The sequence below is a fragment of the Octopus bimaculoides genome, chromosome 20 (assembly GCF_001194135.2).
Source record: "Octopus bimaculoides isolate UCB-OBI-ISO-001 chromosome 20, ASM119413v2, whole genome shotgun sequence".
Classification (NCBI taxonomy): domain Eukaryota; kingdom Metazoa; phylum Mollusca; class Cephalopoda; order Octopoda; family Octopodidae; genus Octopus; species Octopus bimaculoides.
In genome coordinates this window covers 7,462,063-7,476,562 of record NC_069000.1, presented here as the reverse complement: position 1 = coordinate 7,476,562, position 14,500 = coordinate 7,462,063, and the positions used below count along the sequence as shown (strand labels likewise).

Below are 14,500 nucleotides of genomic sequence, written 5' to 3'. Positions count from 1 at the left end.
CACCCGCACGAAAACGGCCACGCTCGAAATGGTGTCTTTTATGTGCCACCCGCACAAGCCAGTCCAGGGGCACTGGCAACGATCTCGCTTGAAAATCCTACAGGAGCCAGTCAGGCGGTACTGGCAACGGCCACGCTCAAAATGGTGCATCTCATGTGCCACCCGCACAAGAACCAGTCCAGGGGCACTGGCAACGATCTTACTTGGCTTGCCGGGTCTTCTCACGCACAGCCCATTTCCAAAGGTCTCGGTCCGTAGTCATCGCCTGTATATATATATATGTTTCCAAGAGTCCGAGTAGTTGTGGAGGTGGGAGAAGGCTTGAGGACACGACTCTTTCTGGGGAAAGCCAAATATTTATACATTATTAGTGACATGTATATGTGTAATTATATTTGGCTAGTTACTGCTTTAATTTGTCCATTTTTGTATTTTACTGGTTTAAAAAAAAGAAATGTTTCATATTTTTGTGTGTGGTTTACCTTAGGTGTTGGTTGTGAGGATTGCTGGAACTGAGAAAAGATGAGATGAAGACCGTGGATTTCCTGACCTGTGATAGGGTGCTGAAAAGTTTCTGCTTTAAGGGTATCATGAAAGGACTGGTTGGAGGCCCAACCTAAGGACCGCTGCAATAAGTGTGAGAATTTGAGATGGGAATATGTTGAATAAAATCATAATTAACTACTAATCCTCTTGTATTTTCTTTTACCCAAAGCCAGGAACTTTCCAGCATCCCCTTGTATGTCCAGTCACAATAGGTGACCCCATAGGTAGGTGGGAGATTATGTTTGATAAAAATTTAGATCATTAATATTGTTATTGACACACAGGAATGGGAAGTTATGTTTGATATCATTAGAGAAAAAAACCATGCAAAACCAGAGTGGTGGCTAGTTTGGATTAGAACAATGGTAATATGGAAGTTGTGAGGTGCAGTTGAAGCAGAAACACAAAGAAAAGCTCAAATAAATGAGTGTTTTGTGAAAAATAGGACAGATAAAGTAAGTTTCAGCCCATCTATACTCCTACATACTTTGATTTAAACACTATCTTACTGGGATACAGCAACACTTCTACTGCTGTTATACTTCATAAATTTACTGAGATACCAAATTAGAGTTATACAACAACACAATAAACAACAACAAGAACAAAAAAAAAATGATTGTGAATGTGTGTGCATGTACCAGAGTGAATCAAATTATTTGCAACACAAATTTTTTCCTGTTGGTAGAAAAATTAGCAGCTCATGTATCACCAAGCATAGTTTCCATCTAGTAACTGTGTGTATTACCAGATGTTGTCTCCCTCTAGTGCAGTGGTTCCCAACCTTTCCACTAGCAAGGACCCCCGCTTATTTAAATGAGTTTTCTCATGGACCCCTTTTAATATGCTTGTGTGTGTGTGTGTGTGTTTTTGAATTTAGTTCACTGACCCCTGGTACTACTTTTGTGGGCCACCAGGGGTCTGCTGACCATAGGTTGGGAACCACGGCTCTAGTGGCTGTTTATATCACTAGACATTATCATCTGGTCTCTGCAGAGCAGGTTCAAACACAGAATACCAATTAAGTAGTCATTGTTCTTATTCACCATGCATGTAACTCTGTTTTTGCTAATTTCCAAAGCAAATGTTCAGTAATCCATTTCTCTTTATATTAGTAATTTGTTACAATAGAGATCTTAAAAATACAAAAAAATTTTCAACATATTTCATCTACCGTTGCACAATTTCATTTTTATTTTTTTTTTTTATCATCAGAGAAAACATTTTCAGGAAGATATGAGCCAAACATCCTTTGCTTTTTGTATTTTTAGACAGTCCGTAGCAACAAAACATTGTTTCTATGATATAATAAAACAACTTAATTGCAATTTCAAATATGAAATACCAGAGGGACACTACATACAGACATGTGCATGCAACTAATTTTACTGCCAAGGGCAAAAGTTAAAACAAAAGAAATTATAAATGCACTGCATATGACTAACAACTCAACTCATTATATATAAGGTGGGTGAGTGATCAAAAACTTAATGTCAAGTAAATTGGATATAATTGTTGCTATATTTGTTCCTCGTTAATATGTCAGACTGGAAGAGTGGATACCAATTTTTCCTCAGCTGCGTGTGCACACACACACACACACACACACGTGTGTATATGCACTTGATTAAGTAAACCTACTTCATTAGAGAGAGCAGGGAGGCAATGTTATAGAAATGACAATGACTGATATTTGGGAAAAACAACAATGGACATATTGTATAGACTAGTGTACCTGCATATGCAAGGGTATCTGACATATATATATGCTAGGGTACCAGTGTTGTCATTAATCGTTTCTACCTTCAATAAAGACAGTAAATATATTTACCTTAAATGTATTGAAATCAATAAAGTAAAGTTAAAATACAAACAGCTTCATCTGTTTTTAAATAGAGACATTGATATGTAGTAGACTTTGCAAAACAATCTTGAAAAAAAAAAAATTTTTTTCTTTTGTTCAATAGAATTCTTAAACTGAAAATTTTAAAAATTATGGAGAAATGACCACACAATAATGCAGAGCTTTTGCAGGTAACTTTTAACTGGATATTTTATTCTGAAAAAGTTTCCTGAAGTGGCACTTATTTTTATCTGTCCAGCCTCAAATTATTTCTACGATATTGAGTGCCACACCAGGGACAAAAGACAAAAACAGTTGAAAGTAGGACGTGGTTAACCTAGTGATTGGTTAATGGATTATTGAAATAATATTGAAATAACAAGAAACTGACGTCTGTATAAAGCAAAGGTTAATATCACTGGCTGTTACAATTTTATTTTGGGATGAATAACTCCTCACATTTTTTTACTACCAAGTCAGTAACATTTGGATTCCGTGACGCAATCTATTTTACTTCGTATTTTTCAATGAACTAAGCAACACAAAAAAAAAAAAAAAAAAAAACCAGGAATAAATAACAATCAAGGAAGTTAACTCCAATGTTATAGAAATGATCTCCCTTCACTTGATACTACACATGTGGGTGTTCGCACGTGCGGCAATGAATGTAGGGAAAAAAAGAGAGATTGACTGACCTGTACTGTCGACTGTAGTGCCCAGCCGTTGTATACTGTTGTGTGCCGAGTGTGGAGCTTTGTAGACTACAAGGGTGACATCATCCTCATCATCACGGGAGGGAGTCGGAGGAAGTTGGCGACGACTGATATAGAAGAAAATGATAGTGATGTTGGAAGTCGGTTATAGTAACGAGATTAACTCTTCACACACATATACATGACAGTGAGAAAAACAATCATGAGGTACGCAAAAGTATAATTCTTACATCATATTGTTATACACAACTCACTGTTGCTACGGTTACATGTAATTAAAAAAAGCAGAACAGACCAAAGTGTTAAATGTAAACCCTCTTACGCTAGGTACTATGCTTTCAGAAACATCTATTTTCCACTGCGGATTAGGTCGCCTTGGTAACAGAAGCTATTGGCCACATCTCATTTAATTCAAAACAGTTTTGTATAAATACAGGGTGGGTGGAGAGCAATAGATTGACTGTTCAGGGTATCAATGGTCTCACCATGTTATTTCAGAGTGTGTGTGTGTCTCTCTCTCTGGAATAAGAACACGTTAATCCTGTTGTTCCAGTATTACGGGTACCAATAGGTTAACCCTGTTACTTTAGCTTAGTGGAGGGGACACATTATTTCATTTAAAACAGAAATAAGACAGTGTGTGAGTAAAGTTTACCTGGGAGGTTTTGGTGAAGAATTTGGTGAATGTAAAGGAGATGATAGCGGTGATGGTCGCCGTGGTGGTACTGGGGGTGGTGCTACATCTTTCTGGGAGGCATTTGGAGAGCCGAATGGGGATTTATCTCGATACTGGAACATAAAAATGGAGAAAAAAAAAATTACAATTGGACAAACAGACATTCCAGAAGTAAAGGATTATTTAAGCATGTCTTATATTCAAAGTCCTGACAGATCTAAGAGATACTCAATAGTCTCTCTCTCTCTTATCATATATACATATATATAAAACTGTTAAAGGCAAAACCTAAAGCCACAATCATCTATCCTTGGCCAATTTAAACATTCATGTAGAATAAACTTAATAGGTTGATTCTTCATCCAACTAAACTGGCAGCAGAGTCTATCATACATATACATATATATAATTTTTTCCCCTTTTCTTTTGTCGCTTTCTCATGTGTGTATGCAAGTGTGTAACTGTGAAAGAGTAGTAGCAATAGTAGTGTGGTTCTGTGGGTCTCTTCTATACTGATAGCCACAGACAGGCACACAGATATGAAACATTACCTGGTCCTTTGGATGGACAACTAGAGCCTGTAAATTCGATGTGCTCTGACAGGGGTCCTGGAAATAGATAAGAAGAAACATCCAACTTTACATTTCAATGACTGAAGGAAGGGGTAACATTGAATACATGACAGATTACACACACACACAAAAACTTTATTGTTATGGTTCTTACTGCTAACCAACTATATCATAGTGTACTGCCTTCTGTCAACCAGGCAGACTGAGGTTGCAGACCAATGGGGTTTGAACCCATAACTTGGGTCACATTACAGTCCTGTAACCTTATCAGATATGCCATGCATCACCACAATCATCCTTCCCTTTATCATTATTACCAATACCACCATCCCTCCCCCTTCATCACTAATAACGCCATCCCAACCACCACCATCATCATCATCATACTTTAATGACTGACATTACATGTGACAAGTCGAGGTGTGTCCAATAACAAAATAGCACTTATTAACACGCCACTAATTAGCAAACTTTTGAAGTCACTAAGTAAAGCAGAAATTGTGTATGTGTGATAACTATCAGTATGTGATGTGTATATATCTCTTTATGGGATGTGTGTGTGTGTGTGTGTTTGTACAAGTGTATATGTGTATGTGCCTGTGTGTACATGCACATGTATGTGTCTGTGTTTGCATATATGTATGTGTATAAGTGCATGTGTACATGTGTGTGTGTGTGTATGCATGTTTATATATGAAAGATAAAAGAATTCAGTTTGAATCAGCTATGCTGTAATGTTTTAAGAGGAGAAGGTGGAGGGGAGGTTGTCCTAATTAATGATACCCCCAGTTTTTTGTCCTAATTATTAATACCCATAACTCTTTGCCCGAATTAATAAGACCCAGTTTTTCCTAAAATAATACCTTTAATTTATGCCCGGATTAATAAAATCCTCAGCTTTTATCCTAATTAATAAAATCCAGTTTTTGTCCTAATTAATAAAATCCACAATTTTTCTTTTTTTTTTTTTTTGATCCTCATTAATAATACCCACAGCTTCAGATTTGAGGGCTGTCATGCAACATTATACCCCTTCATACAGTGTTGGTTCATCTACTATCACTGCTGCTGAGTCAATGGTCAACATACCACAATCTGACCAAAACAGTGTTAGTAGTTACTAATATGTACCATGGGTAAGGTTGTGTGTTCAATTCCTGGTGGCACGTTGTGTCCTTGAGCAAGACACTTTATTTCACATTGCTCCAGTCCACTCGCCTGGCAAAAGTGAGTAGTACTTGTATTTCAAAGAGCCAGCATTGTCACATTCTGTGTCACACTGAATCTCCTGAAGAACTACATTAAGGGTATGCATGTCTGTTGGAGTGCTCAGCAACTTGTATGGTAATTTCATGAGCAGGCTGTTCCATTGATCGGATCAACTGGAACACCCATTGTTGTAAGGTGCATAGGAAGTTACTGATTGCTGTTTGAACTACTGCGCAATGGATGTCTTAGTTTGAAATCTGGAATCAGACAGAGAGAGAAGTATTGGAGAGGTCACAGGATGAGGACAACATCCTGATGTGTTGTGTGACTGGAACTGACAAAGCAGGGTAGAAGCAGAGCAAACGGAAAAGGGACAAGGATGGAAGTTACCTCTACTGCCCTCCATGTGCAAAATTTTCTATCATATCAGTAAATTAAGGTGGAGGAGACACCAAGTGCCGAAAACCTTTACCATGTCACTGACATAGACTGAAGCCCCTTACAGAGGGTCATGTGCAGAAGGGAAGGAGCCACAGCTGGCCAAAACCAAAAATATAACTTACCTCATCATCTTCATCATCCTGAATGAGATTTTCTCGGCATTCGTTCAACTTACACAAAGATTTTGGATCAAAAGGATCAACCACCACCTGCTCTGTCCCTTTGATTTCACAACGACAGAATGGACAACCCTGTCCACCTTCAACGTCCTAGCAACGAGAAAGAGGAAACCCAACATTTAAAGGATCAGTTATCACACATTCCTGAAACGTTTAAGGTGCGATTAATTAGTGTGAATGTTGGTAGTATGTTAGCATTTGCTGACAGTATTATTATTATTATTATTATTATTATTAATAATTAATTTTTTAACTGTGGAACTCAAGTAGATAAAGCTATAAATAACAATATATTAGGCCAAAAACCCTTTGGATGGCTTTATCTACTTCAAGTTCCACAGTCAAAAATGAATTATTTAACATCTCTTGAAATTTCTAAATTCATATGACATAAATTATTATTAATATCAACATTACCATACTTATTACAATAGAGTTCATAAACAGCCAATGTGACCAACTTTCATCCCACCCAAGGTTCATTAAATATTGAGGCAAACTAAATTGATTTTAACCTTCTGTTAATACATGTAGCCAAACTGGTAGAACTGTAGGCATGTGGGATAAGATGCCTAGTAACATTTCTTTTGGTGTTTTATGTTCATAGTTCAATTTCTGCCAAGGCCAACTTTGGCTTTCATCCTTTCAGGGTCGATAAAATAAGCATCAGTTGAACACTGAGGTTGAAATAATCAACCAGTTCCATCTCCACCCTAAACTTCAGTAGAAAGAATTATTATTATTATTATCATTAAGGAGGTGAGCTGGCAGAATTGTTAGCACACGGCACGAAATGCTCAGTGACATTTCTTTTGTCTTTATGTTCTGAGTTTGAATTCTGCTGACGTTGACTTTACCTTTCATCCTTTCAGCGTCAATAAAAATAAGTACCAGTTAAGTACTGGAGTCAATTTAACTGACAAACCCCATCTCCTAAAAAAAAAGTTTAGGTATTGTGCCTCTAGAACAGTGGTTCCCAAATTTTTTCAGGCTGCCGCCCCCTTGACACTAAGGCTACATTCCTAGTGCCTCACCCCAAATAACCATCACAAACAGATCCAGAGATACAAGATGCTTTGAATGAAGTTTGAACTACTATACTTAAAATATCCAATTAGAAATAATTGTTGTGACAAAAAATGAAAACAACAAAAAAATAAAAATGTTAACTCAATGACAAATTATTTTAGTTCAGTAAATAAGGGAGACAAGTTCAGGAATGTTTTAGTTTTATTAAACCTCCACAGCAAAGTAGTGATCTGATCGCTCTTACACAAGAAGCAAATGAAACAATCACACTGCTTTCCACAAACAGATGCGACCTCAGTTATTTTGCTCAACTAAACATTTTGAATTAACCCTTTCAATACCATATTCCTAATGAAATACATTATCTTCTTTGCACTTAATTTTGAAACTAATGAAGAATTTAGTAAAATAATGTTGTTGTTAAGCAGGTATTTCGAACATAAATCAACATGAAATTTTTAAGGGAAGTTTTTTTAGATCACTTTAAAACAGGAAGCTTGTATTATAGAACAAGGGACAGTCTCAAGCAGATTAGTATCAAAATGGTTAAGTTTTCAACATTGTCTCATTAAACTGGGTAAATAATAAATAATAGTCTATATTTTTCAGTGAAAATATTACAAAACCAACCATTGTTAATATAAATACACTAAAATATAAGAGATAATATTTAATAAGTGAGATTATTGTTAATTGAACATACAGTTGTCAGTCTGTTTGAAACATTTCAATGTGAAACTAAGGAAACAAATTTTTTTCACAACACATTTAAAATTTTCTGGAACAAAAGCAGCAGACTGGCAGGATTGGTTGAGAATTGGGGGGAAAAGTGCCATGTGGTATTTAGTGACAACCCTTTACATTGTCAAACCAGACCTGAATCTATAGGCTACATTTATGATATGATACCAGTAGAAGAACAAGAGCCAAAAGCTGGAAAAATAACCATGAAACTAGAAGCTTTACCTTCTCAAATCAGTACCATGACAATTTGAAAACACTTTAGAATTGAAGGTTAGACAGGGACCAAATATATATCCAAGACAACCAGATGACAATCAGAGAACAAACTGGAGTGTGACGATGCTAGGGCAACACTTTACATTGTAAATATATATACTAAATATTGTCATATATATACAGTCATCATCATCTATGTATAGGATAATATAAATATATTTTGCTTTTTTCTGTAAAAAGCACTTAGCTGAGAAAGAGACACATGGCACAAAAGACTGTCAATGAGTGATGCTGGAACAGAAGATATGTGTGGGAGGTGAAATGATGTAAAAGTGTTTGAAGGAGACGGCTGACAGTTAAGAGTTTCACTGCATCACTACAGTTGCTACAGACAACATCATCATCTCAATGTTTTCAATCACCACAACAACAGCATGTCTTGGCTACAATAGTTGGGCCAGTTTCATCAGTGGTCATTTGTGTGGGCAGCAGGCTATAGCAGCTGTGCTGGTTTCACCAGTGGGCAGCTTGTGTGGGCAGCAAGGCTACAGTTAGTTGTGCAAGCCTCACCAGTGGTGATCTTGTGTGGGTAGCAAGAGTGTAGTGGACAAAAGAGTCCAATTATTGTAGAATGAGATCTTTAGAAATAAGTCTTTTGTTCAGTTTGTGAAGTAATGTCAGATGGTTTATACACACACACACACACACATGTGTGTGCATATGTGTGTGTGTATATCTTGATACTGTGTGGATTGAGATGCCCAATGAGAGGCTATTGATTATAAATTGTTAAATATGTATAGAATGCAAATTAGTAGCTCGTGTTTTTTGAAGCTGTGATTTGATTTGCATATAAACAGATTGGCTACTTATTTCTCTGGAATTGGTTGAGTGATGGAGACACCACTGATGAGAGCTGAATAAGGTTTGAAAATCAATTACAGCTGTTCATCATTGTTTCAGTCTAGAGGTACACAGGGATGGCCATAAGTCACTTTATCCATTTCTTTATTATTTATAGAAATGGGTAAAGCAACCTACGGCTTGCCTCATTTCTTTCCAACCTTAACCCATCTTCCACACCTGATAACTATGTTTAGTTGACATGCAATAGCACACTTTGTACACTGCTTGATAATTATGATTTCAAATTTTGGCACAAGGCCAGCAATTTTAGGGAAGAGATAACTCAATTTCATTGATCCCAGTGCCAAACTGATACTTATTTTATCAATGCCGAAAGAATGAAAAAAAACATAAGCCACAGCAGAATTTGAACTCAGCATGTAAATATCCAGAAGAAAGGCCACAAAGCATTTTGTTCAACACTCCAAAAATTCTGCCAGCTCACTGCCTTAACTAATTAATTAAATTAATTAATTAATAATTATTTCCCATATAGAAAATACAAAGCTAGACATTGCAATTCAGCATTTTATTGCTACTTTATTTTTTTTCAACACCAAATGGAGGAAATGCAAAGTCAATCGAGATGGGATTTGCACCCAGAATGTCATGGTTTGTAATTAAATGTGCTTTCAATTTTGCTATGCACTACTGATAATTGTTATTTATGACTCTGTCAGAAAGCCCAGAAATAATAATAATAATAACAATAATAATAATAATAATAATATTCCTTTTGTTGGCAATTTTGAGAGGCAGGGAAGTCAATTACACCAACTCCACAGCTCAACTGGTACTTATTTTATAGACCCCAAAAGGATGAAAGGCAAAGTCGACAACAGCTGAATTTGAACTCAGAATAAAAACAGGTGAAATACCACTAAGCATTTTGTTCAGCTAATGATTATGCCTGTTCACTGCCTTAATTAGGTATGAGATCAGGAATTTGTGAATCTCTTCCCTATTCTCTCCTATTCCCCTTCTCTGTACCTTTAGGGTACTCTTGGGCACCTCATCACCAATATCTTTGCTCTCTTTCTACCTAGCTGGGAGAGTCCTGTATCTCTTCTACAGCAAGACACTAATTCTATAGCACAAAGCCATCTCCCTCAATACTGCACCCTCACTCAGTTGTAGTGTCTCATCTTGCAAGTTTCTTGGAGATCTCACAAGTACTGGTGCCATGAAAAAATGCATAGTGCTTTCTGTATATGGTTGGTGTTAGGAAGGGCATCCAACCATAGACACAATGCCAAAGCCAACATCAGAGCTCAACATAATCCTCTGGTTTGTTGGATCCTGTTGAACTGTTTGACCCATACTGGTAGGGAAGACAGAAGTTAAATGATCATGGTGATGATGATAATGACGATTAATTGATCAAACTGATTCCCAATATTTGGCTGGCACTTCATTGTATTGACCCTGAGAGGATGAAAGGCAAAATTGATCTTGACAGCATTTGAACTCAGAATGTAAAGGCTTTTTATCTGTCATTCAGGCAATTCTGCCAACCTACCACCCTAATAATAATAATAATTCTTTCTACTATAGGTACAAGGCCTCAGATTCTTGGGGGAGGGAGATTAGTCGATTACGACCCCAGTGTTTCACTGGTACTTAATAATTTATCAACCCCCAATAATAATAATAATAATAATAATAATAATAATAATAATAATTAGTTCCATTTGAATGTAACTGGTGTTAGGTGGATTGGTGAAGGTATATAGTAAGTAATAAAACAATTATAATACATGCCTGCCCTACCTGCCACTGGTTAAGACAAGGAGTACAAAGCAGGTGACCACAAGGTTCTATGCGGATATCCTTATCATTTTCAGCACATATTTTGCACAGCTGGAAAGTTGAGCCCATCTCACAGTAGAGTTCATATTGCTCCTGAGTAACTTTTATATGGTCCTCCTGACAGTCCTGGACGAGGAAACTTAAGTCTGGATTGATACTCCGACCATCAGGATAGAGAAAACTGCAAGGTAGAAACAGAAACAGCATGGTTGTGTTAATATTGAAGATATATAAATTACACAAACACACAGACGTATATAGAGAGAGAGGCATTAAAGCATGTTAAATCAGTATCAAATTAGTGATGCCAAATAAGCAGTGCCAAAACATCTCAATCACCTGATACCATTAACAAGCCTGTTAATTAGTTGTTATTACTACCAGTTTCTCCAGTTTTAAGAATTAGAAAACTATTTCCCATGAACAGAGTTTTGGTATCATGGAATCAGAGGAAACTGATGTTAGAAAAAAAAAAAAAAACCAAAAGAGGAGTGTTGTAGTTTCAAATGTCTTTTCTGCAAGGAAAGGAAGAAGTCTGAGGTTTCAGGTTAGAAATTCTTTACTGAGGAAGTAAGGAGAGAGAGAAAGAGATCTGTGTGTTGTGGTTGAAATGTATCACTGCTTCTAGCTTTGTTTCACCTGTAAACACTCCAAACACTCTATTCTCTTCCACATAAAACACATGATGGCTAAACATTTCTCTGTTTACTTTTCTCCTCATTTTAGGTTTTTGAGGAGTGTGGAACCATCTCTTAAGCTACTACTTTTCCTAGGTCCACTCTGACCCCAGAATAGTAGCACCTGACAGAGTTCTAACTATGTGTTAATTGGCATGTTAACAGAGGTCAGCTGTGACCAAATCACGGGTGGCATCTTTGCAAGACGTAGCACCAGGTAACCTCCTGAGCCAGGGTTACGTTGAAATCATGGGATGCAGCATGGTAGATGTGAGCTATTTCAGCATATGTACTTCTTCATCTTATGCAAATTCTGTGATGAGCCTGAATGATGCTGATGACTTGGAGTCGCCTCTGATACACACACTTCAGATCTCACACACAACGTGGTGCTCTAGGTATCTAAGGCTACCTAAATGTAGACTGAACTTCAGCAGATGATGCCCAATCAGCTATGACTGACCACACATACAATAGTACACTGAAACCTCATACAGACAAGGCCTGTCCAATCACCTAAAACAACAGTAACAACAATAGACAACAACAACAGCACTGAGAATACTTACAAGCTTTCTCTTTGGCCATCAAGCAAAGCTTGACAAAGAGATTTATTTTGTGGAATTGTTTGTAAAATTTGGCCATCTGTGGTGACATAGCCTATTGCCCACTGGCCAAGACGTGTGCAGCTCAATCGGAAAACATAGCTGGAAACAGAAAGAGAGAATGTATGAGTCTTAAATGGAATAAATTTACAAGCTATGTATGCGTGTGTGTGCGCATGTATGTATGTATATATACATATTTTTTTATATGTTTTTAATAAGTGCATTTTACATGACACCAGCATTAGTATGTTTTAAGTGGTACTAGCAATATATATATATATATATATATATATATGGTGCCACTTATAAAGCACTGGCGCTGGTATCAAGTAAAATATACATATGCTGGCACCATGTGAAAACCAGCCAGTTACACTCTGTAAAGTGATCAACATTAGGAAGGTCTTCCAAGCATAGAAACAATGCCAGAACAAACAATGGAGCCTGGTGTGACCACCAGCCTTACCAGCTCCTGCCAAACCATCCAACCCATGATAAATGGATGTTAAATGATAATGATGATACATACATACATACATACATACATACATACACACACATACATATCTACATCATCATCGTCACGCATGCGTTTCTGTGTTATGTATGTATGTATGGCTGGCCGGCTTGTTTATTCTTTGAAATCTCCTGGTAAACAAATGGTTAGTTTCTTATTTCTTTACTGCCCACAAGGGGCTACACACAGAGGGGACAAACAAGGACAGACAAATGGATTAAGTCGATTATATTGACCCCAGTGTGTAACTGGTACTTAATTTATCGACCCCGAAAGGATGAAAGGCAAAGTCGACCTCAGTGGAATTTGAACTCAGACAAAATACCGCTAAGCATTTCGCTCAGCGTGCTAACAGTTCTGTTGTCAATCCTAGGTCTTTTACAGTGACGGTGGCAGCATAAATAATGACTATGGTGGTGGTGTTTATAAAAACTGGTGGCAGTGAATGATAGCTACACAGCTAGTGATGTTGTTCTAACAAATAATTATCAGCCAACACATGCAGTAATTACCAATGTTAATAAAGAAACCACTTAACAAGGCTTGGTATTAATTAGTTACAAATCATTATTGGTTCCATCCCTTATTGCCAACATTCTTTTAGTTCAAGTTACATAACTGGAGGCCAGTGGTGGTCAAGTGGATAATGTACTTGATTGAGGATCAGGATTTTAAACCAACTGATATCATTGTGTATTTTAGTTTCTATAATCTCAATTCATGTTAGATAGATATCAAGAATGAGATCATTTTTAAAAATACAAATAGGGAAGATAGAGCCAACAGCCATGGATGGCCCTTAATAGTCTGGCCACTGGAAAGACGCATGTAATTGATGTCTCTAAAGTGACAAATTGGCAGTCATGTTGGATAGAATGCCCCAGGGTGTCTGTTTGAACTCTCTGTGCTCTGAGTCAAAATCCTGCCATGATCAACTTTATCTTTCAGAGGCAATAAAAATAGTATCCATTTTATCATCATCAACCACACAAATCAATTTTTTAAAGAAATGATTTATCATTGTGCTAGTGGTACCAAGTACACTCTGTAAAGGTGGTTGACATTAGGAAGGGCATCTAGCTGTAGAAACCAAGCCAAAACAGACTATGAAAGATGGTGTGGCCCCTGGCCTTGCCAGCTCCTGTCTAGCCATCCAACCCATACTAGTATGGAAAACAGATATTAAATGTTGATGATAATTGTCATCAATTTAACAAACATTTACACACATTGACAACACTTGAAAATAGAAGATACTATTCTAAGTAGCTAAATGACTTTCCCCAATTGTGCCAACATCATAATAAAGCTAGTCTTCCTCTCCATTCCCAGTTATATTAGAGCTGACTACACTACAGCTCCTTAAATGGTTCACCAATGAAGAGAGAAGATGTAAACAGCCACTATAATAGAGCAGGTATCCTCAACCAAATTTGGAAGTGAACGAGTTAAAAGTTGGTTGTGGTAATGCAGTTAAATAGTTCCAATTAATGAAACATGAGCCCTGTCAGCTGCCCTCTTAGAATGCAAAATGGAAATTGGATCAGCTATAATGTGGCCCAATTCAGGCGACGATAACATTACGTCCTATTTCTACACAGTTGACAGTTCTGGTGACTGGTCCACTTCAACAAATTATGGTTCAACTTTCAACTAATGTAAGTTTAAATTGAAAAAGAAAACTTGAAAGCAAATGTAACAAGCACTCCAATGCAAAGATCCTGTTCTAATCACACCAATAAACTCATTTTCCTGTTTGAAATATTATCTCAATAGTAACAGATAATGTTAAATAGAGAGTAGGTCAGTGGAATT

At 37.0% G+C, this 14,500-nt stretch overlaps 1 protein-coding gene across 3 annotated transcripts in view; it reads right to left on the bottom strand.

Moving 5' to 3' along the window:
- The window catches only part of LOC106869207 (E3 ubiquitin-protein ligase CBL-B), a 75,510-nt gene that overhangs the window by 12,088 nt on the left and 48,922 nt on the right, over positions 1 to 14,500 (bottom strand). For 2 of the 3 annotated variants that reach the window (XM_014914853.2, XM_014914851.2), the window contains exons 4-9: positions 12,130 to 12,267; positions 10,836 to 11,064; positions 6,123 to 6,269; positions 4,330 to 4,386; positions 3,758 to 3,891; positions 3,085 to 3,209 (exon numbers count right to left, since the gene is read on the bottom strand). In XM_014914853.2, coding sequence (XP_014770339.1) covers positions 3,085 to 3,209; positions 3,758 to 3,891; positions 4,330 to 4,386; positions 6,123 to 6,269; positions 10,836 to 11,064; positions 12,130 to 12,267 — 830 coding nt within the window. The remainder of the gene's footprint in view (positions 1 to 3,084; positions 3,210 to 3,757; positions 3,892 to 4,329; positions 4,387 to 6,122; positions 6,270 to 10,835; positions 11,065 to 12,129; positions 12,268 to 14,500) is intronic. The other variant, XM_014914852.2, reaches the window with a different exon arrangement.